This window comes from Phaeodactylum tricornutum, chromosome 17 (genome assembly GCF_000150955.2).
Source record: "Phaeodactylum tricornutum CCAP 1055/1 chromosome 17, whole genome shotgun sequence".
Lineage (NCBI taxonomy): Eukaryota > Bacillariophyta > Bacillariophyceae > Surirellales > Neidiaceae > Phaeodactylum > Phaeodactylum tricornutum.
The window spans coordinates 50,091-69,286 of record NC_011685.1 but is presented as its reverse complement, the minus strand read 5'-3'; the positions used below and the strand labels follow the sequence as shown (position 1 = coordinate 69,286).

General features: G+C 46.5%; 7 protein-coding genes across 7 annotated transcripts; 4 read left to right on the top strand and 3 right to left on the bottom strand.

The window, feature by feature from the left end:
- Positions 1-1,513: 1,513 nt before the first annotated feature.
- On the top strand, positions 1,514-2,452 carry PHATRDRAFT_14908 (predicted protein; the record flags this gene model as incomplete). Its single annotated transcript, XM_002182854.1, has 1 exon — positions 1,514-2,452. A coding segment is annotated over one exon (939 nt), but the record flags the coding sequence as incomplete, so codon positions are not given.
- A 515-nt stretch (positions 2,453-2,967) lies between these two features.
- PHATRDRAFT_38724 (predicted protein) lies at positions 2,968-3,779 on the bottom strand (the record flags this gene model as incomplete). The annotated part of the gene is made up of 2 exons (XM_002182726.1): positions 2,968-3,521; positions 3,632-3,779. 2 exons carry the CDS (start codon positions 3,777-3,779, stop codon positions 2,968-2,970), a joined length of 702 nt encoding a protein of 233 aa, XP_002182762.1.
- Positions 3,780-9,840: 6,061 nt separating this feature from the next.
- On the top strand, positions 9,841-12,798 carry PHATRDRAFT_48300 (predicted protein; the record flags this gene model as incomplete). The annotated part of the gene is made up of 5 exons (XM_002182853.1): positions 9,841-9,872; positions 9,960-10,022; positions 10,200-10,389; positions 10,486-11,109; positions 11,215-12,798. 5 exons carry the CDS (start codon positions 9,841-9,843, stop codon positions 12,544-12,546), a joined length of 2,241 nt encoding a protein of 746 aa, XP_002182889.1. The 3' UTR covers positions 12,547-12,798.
- Positions 12,799-12,891: 93 nt separating this feature from the next.
- Positions 12,892-13,943, bottom strand: Lhcr5 (protein fucoxanthin chlorophyll a/c protein; the record flags this gene model as incomplete). Its single annotated transcript, XM_002182725.1, has 1 exon — positions 12,892-13,943. A coding segment is annotated over exon 1 (738 nt), but the record flags the coding sequence as incomplete, so codon positions are not given.
- Positions 13,944-14,735: 792 nt separating this feature from the next.
- On the top strand, positions 14,736-14,993 carry PHATRDRAFT_14996 (predicted protein; the record flags this gene model as incomplete). The annotated part of the gene is made up of 1 exon (XM_002182852.1): positions 14,736-14,993. A coding segment is annotated over one exon (258 nt), but the record flags the coding sequence as incomplete, so codon positions are not given.
- Positions 14,994-15,553: 560 nt separating this feature from the next.
- Lhcx4 (protein fucoxanthin chlorophyll a/c protein) lies at positions 15,554-16,277 on the bottom strand (the record flags this gene model as incomplete). Its single annotated transcript, XM_002182724.1, has 2 exons — positions 15,554-16,096; positions 16,182-16,277. 2 exons carry the CDS (start codon positions 16,275-16,277, stop codon positions 15,554-15,556), a joined length of 639 nt encoding a protein of 212 aa, XP_002182760.1.
- An 856-nt stretch (positions 16,278-17,133) lies between these two features.
- On the top strand, positions 17,134-19,098 carry PHATRDRAFT_48297 (predicted protein; the record flags this gene model as incomplete). The annotated part of the gene is made up of 1 exon (XM_002182851.1): positions 17,134-19,098. The coding sequence occupies exon 1, from the start codon at positions 17,338-17,340 to the stop codon at positions 19,096-19,098; it is 1,761 nt and encodes a 586-aa protein (XP_002182887.1). The 5' UTR covers positions 17,134-17,337.
- Positions 19,099-19,196: the final 98 nt, after the last annotated feature.

Genomic DNA, 19,196 nt, shown 5'->3' with positions numbered 1-19,196 from the left:
ACACACGTCCGGAGACTTTGAAGATCCAAAGGTGTCTCGATGGGAAAAAGCACAAATTCGATGTGATACGCACTGTCAAGAGGAGAAGGACCTTCCTTGCACTAGTGAACCCGGATTTTGGATTGGTACACAGACAATTCGAGGGAAGAACACTAGAATGGAGGAATCCTGGACAATACAGACAGACTTACAATTATACCGTTTTGGCGGGAGGCTTCGTTGGTTCCGTGACGTGTTGCCCATCGACTCCATTGGATGACGAACGGTGACAAATTGAAGTTTGTTGTTATTTGTTGCGTTGAGACCGGTAGTCACCTCGATCGTTTGTTACAAGGATATTGCAGAGATTTCCAGTTACTTATTGAGTCGGAGTCCGGAACTCCTAGGAATGGTGACGTGTGTCAAATTCGAGTTCATTCGTAGCGGTGCCCGGACGTTCCCAGCCGTCTCCTGACGATAAACCCTCGCACACACCGAAGCACCGCCAAGTCAGACCGAGCGAGTGACTCTCTACGTTGTCACGACGTTTTCCCAAACACAGTGGGAATGGCCTCTCGTTCTCATTGCCTCTTGTAGCCCAGCTCATTATTATCCGCACGCTCCAGCTCCAAACGAGAAGACTCATTGTACTGTTACTAGGTGCAGTAAATCAATACCAGACAGACTTTCACTGTCAGTAGCTGACTGCGAACGTTGTGGGACGCTCTAGTAGGACCTTGTTCGTCAACGTTTCTTCTACACTTACCACCACAGCATCAAACAACACCAACGTTACACAATCCTCACTATGCGGGACACGAGAGCTCGTCGTACGGAGACGCCGTCTTGTTGCGGCTGCCGCGTTTTGAAAACACGTTCGCTTCTCACCATGCCAGGCAGTTGCAGCGTTTATTGTCGTCCTCGTCGTACACGCGAGGGGACGATGCGTAGTCGCACGTGGATCCTCGCCGCTGCCACGGCGTCTCTACTGGTGATTTCGACTCGTGTTCCGGCTCGAGTTTCGGCGCTGAACACCCGCGCTTCTCCCGTTCACGCATCGTTCGGTACATCTACTAGTAGGACTGCACGAAAGACAACGTTCGTCTCAGTCTCTCCTATTCTAAACGACATTTCCGTCGCTTCTTCCCCGACGGCTCCCGCACCGTTGCATCCCCGCTTGTACGAACACCAACACGACGACGACGATGCCTTGTCCTTTCGAAATCCCCGACCCGGAGACGATGACCCAGAGGACACGAGTTACGGGGATGCGGTGGATACTTACCGAACACTAATGCAATCGACCGGTTCGGAAATTCTACCCACCGATTTGCAGCGTCAAATCGAACTCGCCCCCAACGTATTTTTGGAATCGCACGTACAAGACGCCTCGGATCTAGAAAAGATTGCCATGCGATCCATTACCACCCAATTGCCTCAAGCAGCTGTGCAGGCGTTCATGCAATCCCAATCTAAACAGCAGCAAAAATTCCAGTACGCGGCAGGGCAACTCAATTCGGCCGTGGGACAACGCGTTACACCCGAACAAGAAATTCAACTCGCCCGAATCATTCAACAAGGTGCCCAACTACAAGGATCCCGAGTCGAACTCGAAAATCAACTGGGACGTAGCTGTACCAAGCAAGAATGGGCGGATAAGGTCGGATTATCCAACAAGGAACTACGCCGAGTTGTGAACGATTATCGAAGGGCCAAGCACGATCTCGTTACGGCCAATCTAGGACTCGTGCACGCCGTTGTCAATCAACAATATGGGAGTCTCAAAACACACACGGGGATTACTAAAGAAGAACTCATACAGGAAGGCAGTTTGGGATTGTTGCGCGCGGCCGAATTGTTTGATCCCGAGCGAGGACTGCGATTCAGCACTTACGCGGTAGTGTGGATCAAGGGCGTGCTCAGCAATTCGCATCTTCCCGAACTTGTCCGACTCCCAGCCCGGGAAAAGACCAAGTGGAACAAAATTCAAACCATTCAACGCGAAGTAGAAACAGCCAACGGTGTGGTCCCCACCGTAGAGGAACTGGCTACCCTGACCGGCATGACCGTGCAGGAGGTTGTGCAAACCACGCGGCGAATGCAACAGGCAAGGTCCATACTGAGTTTGGATTTTGAATACTCCTCGCACTCGCGCAGTGGTGCCGACACCGCAACGTCCTCGGCGGCACTGGCGAACCAGGAATGCCCGGAAGACGCCAAACTCGCAGCCCGTACCCAACTTCAGGCTGATGTCATTGCTGCCATGGCACGTAACTTGGACGCTCGAGAGGCTCGTCTACTGCGATTGCGATACGGTTTGGCGGACGGACAAACACGTTCGTTGGCCGAATGTGCCGACGCCATGGGATTATCACCAACCCGGACCCAACAAATAGCTCAAACTTGTTTGAGCAAACTCCGACAAGCGGCTGAAGCCGAGTCCCTCGAAGAATATTTGCTGACAATTGCTTAGTCAATATGACGAATGCTAGCGCATGGGCAGTGCGACAGGACTTCTCTCACAACACGTCAAGAGTATTTACCCTTCTAGACCTGTTTGCCATTTTTTTAAACCCGGTTATTAGATTCTACATGCTTCAATACGTTGCACTTAGGAACCGGGTTCTCATTCGTTTATGTAGGTGGATAATGAGGGTCGTAGCTCGAGGGCATGACTGTTTAAGGGAGTCTCATTTTGCTGCAGCAGTTGGTCCGATAAAGCTCTGTTTGCCGATAGCTCAGACGATTGCAGTGCAATACCTACAATGATGGATAATCATGCACTGTCAGCTGATCGAAGTAGCCATCTTCACAGGTTATTTACAGTTGGGAAGGAACACAATCTAAAAATGAATCTTCTGTCGAGTGGTGATGGTGGTGTACTATTAGGTGTATCCTGCAATACGCAAAAACAGGGTTAGGAGTGGTAACAGTCTATTCTGTTCATCTTTGGTAATCAGGATACAGATCGTATGGTCTAGTCTTATTTTATATAATTCGCCTCGATTGAAAGAATCGGGTAATGTGCGATGCTTGTGTGAATCCTGTAATAATAAGGATACACACTTGAACCACGGGCCACCACATGCTGGCTTCGTGCATATGCTTAGTCTGGATGTGAAATTCGGCATCTCGCGTTTTGGCAAAATCGGCCTGGTTGAGAATAGTTCGCATACCGTTTTGAATGCGTTGCATTTCTAATTCCATCTGACTGAGATGTACATCGGCGCTCGCTTCGTCTCCACTGTGGGAAGCTTTCTTTGATGCCAGATCGTGGACGTTGGTTTCAACGCGTAAACCAAAGAGTTGGGGGAACTTTGGATTGGCGGAACTGGAGCGAATGCACACGTTGGCTTCACCGTCAACTTCGAACTTGTGTGTAACCGATCCTTGCTTACTTTCTAAAACTTGAGACGTTGTTTTGAGTCTAGATTTTATCGGAGCCGAATGCAGTTTACTATCCATCACCCGATTCTTCGGCTGGACGTTGATGGTGAGGTAGGTTGGACCGTATTCCGGGGACATTTTTTCGACTACCGTGTCTGTGAATGCAGTGGGCACGCGTCACGCAAGTGTGAGAGGAATCGAACGTCACACACATATAGTAATCGAAATTCCGCCGAAACAGAAGTCGTTCCGTCGGAATACGTACCTGGTGCATCGTACTCGACACGAAGTATTGTGTCTTGTGCGGCTTCGACTGCAATACACTTTGCCTTTGGTGAGTCGATCAGAATAGTTGGTTTTCCATAGCAGTAAGCAGCCGTTGAGAACGTTATACCGAGGAGAAGTTTTCGCATGATGTAGCAAACGACTAATGGTTCCGGAAAAGATTTGTGTTGTCAGACGTGTGATGAGTGCCTTTCTTCGCCATGGTCATTTCGATATGGAACATATGCATAGATCATCCGACGCTCTCTTTTGCCCCGGTCTACGAGATATAGTTTCTTGTACTACTACTATGCTTCTCTGTTCATTCTAAGATACCTAACAGTCGCGGACAGGAGAAAGGGAATAATATGCGATAACTTTCCAGGAAAGCTATATTTTACTCTACTACTCCAACTAGACGATATAAATCGATTAGATGCTTGTAATAGGAATTTGGTTGAATTTTCAGCTCCTAGTAGATCATGAGTTATCATAGTTCAAATTTTTTTAGTTTAACTCGTGATTGCAGTCATGAGTTTTTTTCAATTCGTGACTGCGGTCACGAGTGTTTTTCGACCCGAAATCGCTGAACTCGCCAAAATAATAACACTCACCATGGTGGACTCGGATGAAGCTTTCTCCACCGTAGAGGTTGAAGAATTCACAGAAGCTGACGGATGCACTAAATGACATGAACCGGAAGACACTGGACCAGAAACCGCGGCAAAATCGGCCCAATCGAAGTCTACAAAGGCGTCAAATCAGCCACAGGCCTGGTTGCCAAGCACAATAGAGGTACTTTCACCTATGGAATGAGATGCTTCCGTGCTACTCAAGGGCATAGACTATGATCATAATCTCTCGGCACGTATCATTGTGGCCACTCTGAGGTATAAGAAAGAATATCTCCTGAAAAAATCCAAAAATAAGGGTAAGAACGCACCCACCCTTCAAATTTTCTAAAGACCGTGTGCTGTACGCTTGGCATTTCCTCAAAGGTGCACAAAAAATCATGTCAGAATACATCCTACACCACTCTGTGTATACTAATGGATCTGTTGGGCAAGGGAAAGGCGGAAATGGTGGCATAAAAGAAACTCGGATCCCCCAATCAAAGAGCTTTTCAATGGCCGTCCGTGAGTTTGTTCGAGGGGAATGTTACGGAGTACTACCAAAGCACAACCGAGGACGGATCGCTATTATGACAGTGTGTGGTAAACAAAGGTGGGCGTTATGATGAACGACCTGTGATACACCTAAGCAAGCTTAGGGACTGTAAAACTCACTCGCTGACGACGCTCCCCACGGGTTAGACAGCGGATGCGAGGACCTATGCTATAATGCAATATTTGGATCAAAGAATTTCTAAAACAATGAGTGGAAAATTACATGCTACAAACTAGTCAATCTGTTGTACGGGTTAGACAGCGGATGCGAGGACCTATGCTATAATGCAATATTTGGATCAAAGAATTTCTAAAACAATGAGTGGAAAATTACATGCTACAAACTAGTCAATCTGTTGTTCAGTCCAGTGAACAATCCCACAAAGTGCCAGCTCATCATTGATCTTCCACAACTTCCATAATCTCAATAGACAATCTTTCTCCCACATGTATATATACCTCCAGAACTATGAGTCCCATGCACAACACCTATGGTGAGTAGCTGTTCTTCTTCAGTCCCACCATGTGTCTTGTGATAGCCCCTTTATTGCTTCAATCGTATTTTCGATGTTCCAATTATATCCCAGTCCATTTTGGTCGTGTAAACCGACAAGTGGAGACTAAGCACATGCGGCTCCGGAAACATAGCAATTGTACAAACGCTTCGATTATTGTGAGTCCACGTGGCCACGGAACAAGGCTTTGGTATCATTTCTGTGCGTGCCTCCTTAACTCCATGTGCATAGTTTTGATTCACACTTGCGACATCCGTGTTTAGTGAATAATTTCCACAAGACATGTCGCAAGGAGGTAAACCACAACAGGGTAACTCAAATACGGTATATTTGCGCAATAAGGCCGACACAAACTCCATATGGGACACGTAACCGCTGCGTCCATCGGATTGGCTCACACTTAGACTTTCCTTACCAAGTGGAAACTGTCCGAGGGACATGCCGCAAGGTAGTGTACCGTAACACTCCCCATCGGCCTGTCTTGATGCTATAGATGTCCTTGCCTCACAATTTGATTTGTCCCCCTTCCCAAACAGGAGAAGGTTGACAAGTGGCCACATTTGTAGAAAATTCCAAAACTTGCTGAGCACATCATCTTTGTTCTCACCACTAAGGATCTCACCACTTAGGATCTTCAGAGCATAGGTAACATCATCTGGGATTGCCTTGCAAACTTGCGGGTAGGACAATGAGTTATGCCGTATGTTGATGAGACAAAGAACTCCTGTCACAGAATGCACTGTTATCATGTTGTGAGAAATGTGCCTTCCGTCGTGCTTGACATTGTAGACCATATCAATGAGTATGTTCTTGTACTCTTCCGGTGCGTTTGAGACTTGGTTGCTGTGCACCAAATCCTCCCGTTTCGCAATAAAAATATGCTCACAAGGCTTGCCCCTTTCAAAGCTCTTATCATCCTGCCAGTTGCTATTTCCATTTGACTTGTCAATAGCTACAGCTTTGTTAGGGTCATGAGGGAGTTGGCACTCAGATTTGAAGACAGAGGAATGTTTAAAGCACCTCAGACAATCTTGGTCAAGAAGTCCTTGAAACTCTTCAACTCTAGTTGCAAACCAGTTGGAATGATTCCCTCCCAATGTGTCTAGTAGATCTTGGTGTTTAGCATAGGTAGCACATATTTCAAGGTTGTTGACCTGTATGGCATCTAGCAATCCGTAGCTAGGTCCCCAATCAAACACATGGTATCTAGAACTTTCGTAGATTTCTGACATGTGTGAAGAGGGGAAAGGTCCTTTGCATGCGACAATGCCCTCAATACACCACGGTCCGTCTGTGTCTTGCAACTTTTCATCTAGATTGGTTTCGTGATTGTCTAGAACTTCGTTGCAAACTAGAGTTTCATCATACTTGTCATCACTGATTACAAGTCCCTCCGAAATTTTTTCATCAGATGGTTTATCACATTCCAGAAATTTTCCTGTATTGCATTCACACAGTTGCTCCCCATCATCCTGAGTATCAGTTGGGAAAGTTTGCCGTTCACGAAATAGCTCCCCATCATCCTGACTGTCGGTTAGAAAAGTTTTACCAATGAGGTTGTCAGGAGTGAAACCAGGTAAACCCTTAAAGGCACAGGAATTGTTGGTTTCAGTTCCAAGGGGCTTGACAAAGCTGATGGGTTTAGGAATACTCTCCCCATCCTGTGGCATAAGGTCAAGGTTGGTTGCTCCGGATCTCAATGCAGAATGTACACTCGAACAGTACGTGATTGCATTGGTGTTGTTGACAGACAGGGTAGTTGCATCTTCTTTACAATAAACAGGTTTCTTCTGTCCGTTCAAAACCGACCGAGGTTTGTTAGGTATGCCCGGGGCGCTCGAAGAAGATGTTGCAGTGGTCAATACGCTTGAAACTTGGCCAAGTGCTGACCGTTTATAGAAGGCAAAGTCACTACTGGTCAACTCAACGAGCTCAGAATCGTCTAAAGAACTTCCCTTTTTCCGTTCAAGTGAGGCCTGCCAACGTAGAAAATGGCGAAGGATCTGTCGGTGTGCCATGAGCAATGGGGTCCACTGGGGGTTGTCATTGGTGTCCAAGCTTGTTGGAGGAACATACCCAAAGGTACCAAGTTCATTCTCACAAATACCGAGAAGGTCTTCCACGGTATCATACCCTTGCTGAGCAAAGCTAAGCCGAATCGGATGCCCTTGGGGAATTGAGAAAACTTTATCCAAAAAATGCGAGAAGACAGTGCTGCTGGTCATTTGTCCAGTGCTTGCTAACATGATGGGTTGGGTAGCCAAACCAATAAGAAAGGTTCTTGCGGTTCTCAAAACGAAAAAAAAAAAGAGAACCACTTATGGGTTTGGGTCCCTTGCCCTGCCTCCGTAGGCAGTGTCCGTTCCGCACACACGCAAACACGAAGTGTCGGGCGTTTGATAGTCCCCCTGTACTATTTTAAGCCGCGTCGTAAGCCCGTCCCAACCGGAATCAGGGATGGAGTCCTTGAGCCTATTGGTATTTCTACCTCACCCAACTATAGCAACCCGACGTCACGAAACAACTTGTCGTCAAACCCTGAAGACTCCAAGGGGCTCTCAACACCCGTGATTCCGAGGAAGTAGGGAGGCCACAGAAACTTATTGACAAACCCTGAAGCTGTACCAGTGGGTTCTCAATACCAGTTACCGTGAGGAAGTAGGGTAGCAGCTTCCAACCAATGCGTTACACAAGCCGATAAATACCCCACTTAAGGTGGCACCTCTGACACTTGATGTAACAAACAAAAGATGTCAGCAGTTAGTAACCAAACAATGTACACCAAGTACGAAGTTTGGAAACCGTCTTGAGCGAAGACCTCAAGATGTGTTTACCACAAACAACTGTGCAATGGGCAGCAGTGGTTTGACGTGCTGTCAAGACTGTTAATCTGTTACGGAGTACTACCAAAGCACAACCGAGGACGGATCGCTATTATGACAGTGTGTGGTAAACAAAGGTGGGCGTTATGACGAACGACCTGCGATACACCTAAGCAAGCTTAGGGACTGTAAAACTCACTCGCTGACGACGCTCCCCACGGGTTAGACAGCGGATGCGAGGACCTATGCTATAATGCAATATTTGGATCAAAGAATTTCTAAAACAATGAGTGGAAAATTACATGCTACAAACTAGTCAATCTGTTGTTCAGTCCAGTGAACAATCCCACAAAGTGCCAGCTCATCATTGATCTTCCACAACTTCCATAATCTCAATAGACAATCTTTCTCCCACATGTATATATACCTCCAGAACTATGAGTCCCATGCACAACACCTATGGTGAGTAGCTGTTCTTCTTCAGTCCCACCATGTGTCTTGTGATAGCCCCTTTATTGCTTCAATCGTATTTTCGATGTTCCAATTATATCCCAGTCCATTTTGGTCGTGTAAACCGACAAGTGGAGACTAAGCACATGCGGCTCCGGAAACATAGCAATTGTACAAACGCTTCGATTATTGTGAGTCCACGTGGCCACGGAACAAGGCTTTGGTATCATTTCTGTGCGTGCCTCCTTAACTCCATGTGCATAGTTTTGATTCACACTTGCGACATCCGTGTTTAGTGAATAATTTCCACAAGACATGTCGCAAGGAGGTAAACCACAACAGGGTAACTCAAATACGGTATATTTGCGCAATAAGGCCGACACAAACTCCATATGGGACACGTAACCGCTGCGTCCATCGGATTGGCTCACACTTAGACTTTCCTTACCAAGTGGAAACTGTCCGAGGGACATGCCGCAAGGTAGTGTACCGTAACAGGGAATAGAAACAACAGAAGCGAGTAACGGGACGTTAAGTCCTGGATTTCTTTGTTAAAAAGGCATACTATGCATTCCAATGGATCCACAGACAGGAGTCTTTGTAAAGAAAGAGTTTCAGACAGCCTCTCGCAATGTACGTCAATATTTGGAAGACCTGGGTTACAATCGGGGCCAACAAAACAACATTACCCCAGATCCGTTAATGATTTCCAGACGCCATGAATATGTTCAAGCTCTTGTTGTTAAGGAAGTGTTAGCAAAGGGGCAGAGGCTGCGCAATGTGAATATGAATATTATTGACAGTTCAAGGAAGACATTCCAGAGGAGGAGGCAGTGAGGAGGTACTGGAAAAGGAGGAAGGTGATTATTAATCACTTCCGAGGCGGGATTTGACGAAGGTATACCTCCCAAAAATTACGCGGAAGAAAGCGGAGAGAAAAAAATGTAGAGGATGTGGTTGGTGCGGCTAACAAAGCCGTTTCCATGGAGAACGGAGACATTGAAGACATAGTACCAGTTTAATTTCACTTTAGTTTCCGGGTTATTTATGCATTTTTGAGGACTCATCTAGGTATCTCTAGACAAGGGTCGGAGATCCCAGAAATACCTCAGCAACCTTTTCAACAGTACAATCAGTGCATATATAGATACCGTCATAACCGGAAATTCTATTCCCTTTCTCCTGTCCGCGACGGTGAACAAACACTCAGTATCACAGTCAGTCAGTCATCCAAAGAGATTCATCGAAAGATACACAATGAAAAAGGCGGCTGTACTTTTCATCATCACGTACGTATTGTGAGAGAGACGGAGAGACGATTTCCACCAAATCCTATTCTAGCGACGATCAATCATCTTGTCGACACCAAAAAGTAGCCTCTGTATCAAAGGTAGCACGATATCGGTTTCCATCATCTTCTGGCCTCAAATCTCTTCGTAGTGAGTAGTTGCTGAACTAGCAAGCATTAAGAACGCGCTGAAACTTCTCATATCCTTGTACTAGCTGGCTTTCACGATTCAGTTCTCGTTGGCCAAATCGTGGAACTCACAGTCAAACGAAAAGCCAACCAGCAGTATACTACTGAGTCTCTGTCCTTTGTTATATTCGAGACTTAGCGGGTCGCACTTTATCGACTCCTTGTCGAATTCTTCAGTCATGGACGCAAAAAGGCGGTTGTCGTTCTTTATGGGGATAGGAATGGTGTTCTTTCCAGGAGCAAACGGCAACAACTCTTGGATCGATATTGAAACACCATTGAAGAAAAGGACCACCAAGTCTTTGGTTGATGGCTCAACTTACCATTTGGTGCGTCTTTTTCTATCGCTATGTACAGAAATGCAATTGCAAGCTAAAATCTCACACCAGACTTCGTAAACTACTTTGTGGCTGCGTGCACAACAGGTCATGTCAGACGAGTTTAACGTAGAAAATCGAACATTTAAAGATGGACACGATCCGATGTGGACGGCCCTAGATAGAAGCGACGATGACGCTTCAAGCGCTGGAGGTGGATCCCTGCAGTTCTACAATAGCTCCGCCGTTAGTACAGAAAATGGCTTTTTAAAAATTGCCACCTATCTGGAAACCACTTCTTGGACTCGGTACGACCACGTCAACAAGCACTGGAAAACGGAAAGGACGAACTTTACTTCAGGTATGGTCCAATCGTGGAACAAATTTTGCTTCACCGGTGGAATAGTGGAGGTGGACGTTGTTTTTCCTGGCGAACCATTCATTGGGGGATTGTGGCCAGCCGTTTGGATGCTGGGTAATCTTGGACGAGCTACGTACGAGGCCTCCACCAACAATATTTGGCCGTGGAGTTTCGATACATGTGATCGTGAAATGCAGGATGCCCAAGCCATTTCGGCTTGCAATCGCGAAAATCACTACGGAATGCATCCGTTTCAAGGGCGAGGTGCCACCGAAATTGATATCATTGAAGTTATGACCGGTGATTCCAACGGGCCGTTGCCGTCCACCGAACCACCCATTACGTTGCCCTATGGAGATATGACGTTACAGGTACGTTGACTGATAAACTGATGTTGTTTCTTTATGGCTTGTCCCGGTCCTTTGGCTTTGATGAGTGGTAGTCGGGCTCACATGTGGTAATGTTCGCTTTTTTAGGTTGCGCCCGGTGTACCAAAAAATCGACCTCAGAGTGGATCGCTTCCTCTTCGGAAAAATACTTTCTCCGACAATGGGCATACAGAGTTTTTGGCAAATGTTTGGTACAAAGATTTGGAAATGCACGGCAATACTTCAATCAATCCCTTTTTTTATGGCACGTATCTTGGAGAAACCAAACCTGGCGAACCCGTGACTCGCGGAAAGCATGAAGCGTTTCAAGCCGATGCGGTTGGAGCGGCCCATCAGTTAACACCGGCGCACTTTAAGAGACCCCATACCTTTCGGATTGAGTGGCAACCAGGTAAAGGAGGACGACTGGATTGGTACACTAAAGGCTATCGCATGAATGAGACGACGTACATGGAAGGTGATGGTGAAGGACAGGAGTGGACACACGTATTTTCACTCAAGGATAAATCCTTGAGCGATTTGATGGGGTCGCAGATTCCGAATGAACCAACATATCTTATTTTCAATACAGCCATATCCAGTACCTGGGGATTTCCTTACGATCCGCCCGACTGGTGTCCGAAATGTTTTGACTGCAACGATCCGACTTGCTCTTGTAACTTCTATCCTGGCTTTTGCCAAATGCTTGACTCGCGAACGGTTGCCATGTTGATTGACTCTGTCCGTGTATACCAATCCTTCAACACTTCGGCACACGTTGGCGGCAAGCATACCTTGGGTTGCGATCCACCGGATTATCCTACAAGAGAATGGATCACAGGCCACGAGTATCGATACATGAGGAACGAGCCTTTTTCATATAAGGACAAAGCGCATTCTTTACAACCATTGCAACGAGGCGGTGGCGTTTGCCGAGACGATTCGGATTGTGGCGGAAACGTGTCTTTAACGAATTTAACGGCCGTATACGACATGCTGGGAACTGACAGTGAGCGGAAACTTTTTTCGACGGAATCGCGAGAGACGGTTGATCTTGTCATAAGTCAAGGCCAGTGTGCCTCGCAGACGAACACATTCTTCTCAAGCAAGTCATGGACGGGGAAAGTTTGTCGGTGTAGAGTGGGCTTTACGGGGCCAATGTGCTTATCGTTGGATCGCATAGATACTTTCCCAAGTGCGCACAAAATAAGGACAGACGTATCGCCTTTCAATCGGATTGCCAATTTTGAAGCCCCAACGTTCATGCTGACGGCAATCGCCAGCATGATTGTTATGCTGCTTTCTATTTTGGTCTCCAAAGTTGTAGACGAAAAGAAAGCAAGGAAACGAAAGTCGGTGTCGAGACAGTTCAAACGTCCCACTTTTGTCACAACAAGCAATGACTCCAACGTCACCATCATTACCGGTACCAGCATATGAGCATGATAGCCAAATACAATGCTAACAATACCATTACTAATTGAATATGCGTTCCACATCAGACCACGGTCTCAGGATGTGAACTTTAAATGTGATGATTGCTTGATTTAAGCAACTTTGAGACAGTTGTTGTAAACAGACCGGTGGAAGAACACTAATGTAATTCCAACAAGGACTGGCTGTGAGTTCTAAATTTGTGGAAAGACGACTGGTTATTTTTTCAAAAACATGTAATCAATATACGTTAGCCTTATGCTTTAATTATGTTTCGTGGAGGTAGGAGCAGCAAAGGTGGATTACACTTAATAGGTCGGTGTCAAGGTGCCTGAGGCGCCGTATGTATCCACAACATCCTGCGCTGGTTGGAAGAAGATTGGAGTCTGGTTTATCACAGCATACTGCTGAACAAACTCTTGAAAGGCAAATGCTGTAATGGCAATCATGGCAAGACGGCCATGCTTGATTTCGGCAAGCAGCATGCGGCGCTGTCCCGAAGGATCGGAAGGATACAGCCCAAGTGGATCCCATCCCAAATTCCCAGGAAAGTAGTTTGGATCGTTCCGTGATTTTTCGATCCCGTTCAGGTCAATGGCCGCGGCGGCAACCAAGCACGAAACCCAGTAAACAGGGCTGACCTTACCAAGACCGCCGTTCAGGAGGGCTGGGTTGCGGTTTGAGGCGTCCAAGACAGGTTCCATTGAAAATAGTTGCGCCAAAGGGCGATCAAAGCGCTCAGCAAAGATCCATCCCGCAGAAGCTAGCATGGCGAGACGTCCATGCTTAACTTCGGCTTCTCGGTACTTCCAGAGATCTTCCTTGCTCGACGCAAAACCAATGGGATCAAATCCAACATCGCCTGCGAACGTTCCGTCCAAAGCATGGGGGCGCTTTTGGAAGGGTATGGCTTCAGATCGATCGTTTGGGAGGTTTCCGGATTTGTCTTTTTCCTTGAACGACAAGAAATCGTCCTTGTTGAAATCGGCCATATTCGTTTGAGTGAGCGTTCTGGTAATGCTTTGCGTTGGTGCAAAAGCTGTTGCGGAAGTAGCCAACGCCGAGAAAAGAATGGATGTCCTGTACTTCATTGTATCTAACTGTGAAGTTGTTTTTGTGTTGTTTTGGGTTACGTTATGCGATGTCCTGTAAGTTATGACCAAAATAGTAATCTATCAAAATAAGATCCATCTAGAGCAGTACCATGCGATGGATCCGTCTGGACCGGTGCCATGCGATGGACCTGTCTAGACGGTCTTGGATTTTCAGGGATCTCCGTCGCCGTTCTGAAAAAGCTGGCTTTTTCTGATCGAACTCGATCGGTACTGGACCGTCAACGTGTCATCGTCCGTTTCATTCACTTACATTAACGAATCGTTTCCAGCCGAATCGGAACAAACTCATTAACTGTAAATCGATAAATGTCCATGTCATGAACTCCCGATGGGCATGGCTGCTTGCTGCAAGTCGACGAAGATCCACGACTTTCGAAGAACATATAAACATTCGCCGATGCGGCTTACTGTGAGGCCAAAGGACTTACGAGTCCGAATCCTTGCGCATCGCCGACGCTTTCAACGAATAGTTTAAGCGGAACTAAGTGTGCTTCATCCTTGACCTTGTCGTTTACGAACGTTGCTGGCTTCTAGCTTACCATCGTGAGGACAAAGCAAACCGTTTTGCACAGAGGTTACTGTTAATCGTTCTGTTTTATAATACCTGTTGAATGCAAGGCGTTTACGCCAATATTGCGTGCTCCTCACGATCGAACCATAGTGACGGGCTTCTAAACCCGGAAACAACATAAAACAATCGATTATCGGAAACACGCACGGACAGTGACTGGAATATCCGTACCTGCCTCACTGTCAAATCGATTCCAACCATCAAACGGCTACAGAGCCCGGCTGCACCACACTCTATTGCAACTGCAGCATCCCCGACACCAAATGAACGTTTTATCTCTGATTTCTCTGGCATTGGCTTTGTGCTGGAGTCCCACGACGGGGTTTGCCCCTGCACTACCGTTGCCTCGGAGTCCGTGTTCGCTCACATTTGGACGACCTACGCCGACCTCGTCGATAGAACGGCACATGATCGACGCTTCATCGATGGTTGAAGCGATTGTATCATCTTCCATGCAGCTTGCAGAGACGGAAGCGTGGGTTCAACCTGCTGCTACTGCCCTCGACGTCTTTTTGAACTTTATGTCTCTGGCCATGTTGTCAAGGGTCGTCCTTAGTTGGTACCCTACAGCCAATCTCAAGGAAGCGCCGTGGATTTTTTTGGTTATACCTACGGAACCGCTGCTTCGAGCTGTCAAAGGAGTTATACCACCAGCCTTTGGGGTCGATATCACGCCGGTTGCGTGGTTGGGACTCTTTACCTTTGTTCACGAAATTCTTTTGGGACAGCAAGGCTTGTTTACAATGAAGATGAAGTACGGAATCTGAGCTAACGCCCATATTTGGGAGTGCGATGAAGTCGAAGATGTTTTGTTTGTTTACAATACAGATGAAGCATCGGCAGTTAGCAAATGCCTATATTTGGGAGTCTGATACAGTCGAAGATACTTGATTTGCAATGATGATATTTAAACTAATGAATCAGACGCTACATAAGGTAGCTGTTATCCACGGAACCTTTAACGTTGCGATTGTGGCACAGATTTATCATGAACTGTAAGTGTATAAAATCGACGACAGGCGCTCCCAAAGCCTTTCAATATACTTATTTTAAGGCGTTCAAAAATGATCATTTTCGACATACTTTAGCGTTACGCAACAGTACGACTCTTGTGGAGGAAAGTTCGACGATTTTCGGAGGTGAAATGTAATTCGTGGCAGCCCTGTATGTGGGATGCCCATATTCGAAGATATATAAATGTTTATATTATATTAAATGCCATTGCAACTCTTGGTTGAATGATAGATGGGCTAACTAACTGTATAGCAGCCTCTTTTTTACTTGTTCTGCCTTCACAAAGTTTTCAATCTTTTTTACGAAATGAGCCCTAGCCAAACAAATTCTCCAAAATACCCTTCCCATTAACTGCTTCTTGAGCCAAGAAACCTGCAGCACCCAGCATGGCCAAACGCCCATTCTGTAGTTCTTTAGTCTGCAACCTATAGAACTCCTCGGAACTTTCGGGCATTAAATTGAGAGGGTCGAATCCAATGTCCCCAGGATTGTAATCTTCACGCATTCGGCCAGCCTTACCCACGGGAATGTCACTAGGGGGAACCATGGCAGTTTGCGCACGTGACAATTCGGCCACACCGATAAACAGGGTGAGCAAGACCCAAAAAGTTGCTGGAATCTGTGGAATATGCGTTATAGCAGGCCCCGAAACTTGGGCGTTCCATAGAAAGTTCGTATTTTGAACCGCTTCGCCGGCGAGGAAACCCACCGTTGCCAACATAGCAACGCGGCCATGCGTTAGTTCACACTCGCGGTAGCGCTTAAGCGTGTTCGACGGGGCCCTTTCAGCGAAGCGGAGTGGATCAAAGAATCCAGTGGGCGCCACGATACCAGGCATACTTTCAATTGATACCTCCTGCAGAGTAAATGAGAAATTATGATCATAAGACAATGCTTTCGTCAAGTGGACATGAGATCGGTCTCGGTGTGAGACAACTTACTGGTGACGGAGAAGCCTTCTTGGAGAACGGGCCAGAGGCAAAGCCAGCGGCGGTTCCCACTAAAACCAGGGGCAAGAAGATGGTGAACAATTTCATACTGGCTGAGTGCGTTTGACGTGTCTCACTCTCTCGAAAACCGCAAGGATCTCAAATTGTAAGGTGAGAGTCAAACGACCACTGCTTCGATGACTGGGAATGAACAAATCCGAGGAGTAACGACTCGCTGCCTGCTCTCACAGACTCCCCTCGACGACGTCAACAAGTATGGAAAGCAAAAGGAATTCATTCGAGATCGAAAGAACGATTAGTCGACAGAAGGCAACCAATTTCTGGAACACGTGGCGTCGACCTGCTTCGTTGTTATCGAGCTCGATGGACTCCTGAGAAAAGGACTTGCATCGCCGTGATCGAGTTCGATGGACTCGTGAGAATTAAAGGACTTGCATCGCCGTGATCGAGTTCGGTTTACTTCCGAGAATTGGGTGATTCGTCGCTTGAGTATGACACGAACCACTAAAATTGCTGTGACCACTTATGTTAGCTGGTGCTTGTGGGCCAAGGCTTGATTGTAACCAATTATCGATGTAAGTGTAAAAATAGGTGTTACAGGATTTGCCATGTTCTGGAAATTCAGTGATGCATAACAAAACTCGAACTATGAGGTTTCGTCAAACTTTATGTGCACTGATTTATATATACTGCGTCAATTAAATTATACTTAAATCAACAGCAAATAACTCCAGCATGTTCGATAAGTAAGGTACTCTTGCATATTGTTTACATGATAGCCGTGGTTTCTCTGTCGGCGTCTCCTACGACTTCGACATGGACATTCGACATTCGCTTCACTACAGGTGCAGAGGACGGCCTGCCGTGCCGGGCTAGAGTTTTCCATAGGAAAATACGGCATCTTGTACCAAAGGTTTTCATGCTCTTTTCATATACCTGCTATCATGAATTCGATTCAACCATCACAATTCTTGTACATCGAGTAGTCGATGTCCGTTATATCCTATCTCTCACCATCCCTGTAGCTTTATTGATATTGGGAAACGAAAGTGCTGCGACTCGAGGCTCTCGTCCGGGCTTCGTTTTGAAAAGTTGCAATCGTATTTTCATCTGGACTGATCACGTTCTTTTTGACCCGTGCGTAGTAATGAATATTACAAGGTTCATGACCGTGCATGTTCCTAACTTACAAGTCTTCCAACAAGATTCAATCATGACAACTATTATTCTCGCTTTTGTTTTGCTTTTCCTTGCGTCGTCCGTCTCTAGTTTATACCGAAACGCTGAAGCATTCAGAGCATACATATCCTCACGAGCACCACCTGCTTCTACGGTATCAACAAACGCTAAACCCAAGCCTTCTTCTTTAGACAACTCTCTACGTGGATCTATCCAGTGGTGGGAAGATTTAGCTCCACCATTTCACGATGCATCCGAAGACTACGTTGATCTCGACGCTGAAGTTACACATTTCCTCTTTTTGCTTCACGGACACAGGGGTTTTTCGAAGGATCTGTCTTACTTGCAGTCCGTCATGCAGCAAGTGGCTACTATAGAAACTCGGGAAAGCATGCGTGGAGCAAACTGCATGATGGAGTCGGATGAGGAGACCAAGCCGATCAATGAGAGCAGTAACCCTAGATCAACGACCGACAAGGTTCGCCGGTCGAATGGTCGTCAAGAAATGGTTGTCCACTCGGCCACATGCAACGAGCGTAAAACTACTGATGGAGTCGAGAAGGGAGGGGAGCGCTTGGTAGAAGAAATGCTGACAACTATTCGTGAGCAGATGAAACTACGACAAGATGACAGACCGATCAAGGATATCACCATTTCCGTGTTGGGAAATAGTTTAGGGGGGATCTATGGACGCTATGCTATTGCGAAACTGACTCGACATTGTGATGAAAAAGTAGATGGATCTTGGCTCCTAGACAACCACTATCGGATCTACTTTAACATCTTTTGTACAACCGCTACACCGCACTTGGGGATTGCTGGTCACACTTTTTTACCGATTCCCCGCACAGCCGAGATCGGAGTTGCGCACGCCATGGGAGATACAGGTAGGGATTTGTTCCGGTTAAATGATCTTATGAAGAAAATGGCGACAGATCCGTCGTTCCTAGGGCCACTGAAACGTTTTCGCAAGCGCATCGCTTACGCCAACGCATATGGAACAGACTTTCCCGTCCCAGCACAAACTGCCGCCTTTTTATCGGATACGAGCTCATACCCCCACCATTTTGCTGAAGCTACACGTGACGACGATCCAATCGTTGTTGATGACAACGGGCTGGTTGTTGCCACATTGCATACGCCTCCTCGACAACTTCGAGGTGACCTTGCAGAGATCAAGATGCTCGACATGGATCAAAATGATGCGGACGATTTGGCACGTATGTCAATGTCATTGGACGCCTTGGGTTGGAAAAAAGTATTTGTTGATGTCAGGAAAGAAATTCCCAACATTTCCGTACCCAAAGTCTCACTACCAACATGGAGAAACAATTCAGCTGCCGCAGGCAGCAATGAGCCCAACGGCCGGAGTTCTGAAGAGAGCTGTACGTCCGATGACGCTCCTATCAATGAAGATACAGAAGAAGAAATGCGGGTAGAGCAGGCTCTGCAGCGACTTAAGCAAAGAGGTGTTGTATCGTCCCGAGACGTTGCGGCCGCAGTGACTGCCCCCTTGTTTGATGAAAAAGTTTACTGGCCATCAGGTCACAATATGATTGTTGCTTTTTCGCGTTCTCGGCTGAGCACTTACATGAACAAAGCAGGACGACCAGTTGTTGATTCGCTTGCCAAGGAGCTTGTCGAAGATATCTTTTCCTGGAACGCTTTATCGACGGAGGCAAGCCCCTCTATTCAATCTTTCGAGAGTACTCCTGAGCCGAAGACTTAGTCGTTACGCCAAAATTAAGTTACAGCAATATATATATATATATGTATATACGAGTATCATCTATGAATCTTTGATCTTAGACTTCGATACCGTTTCAA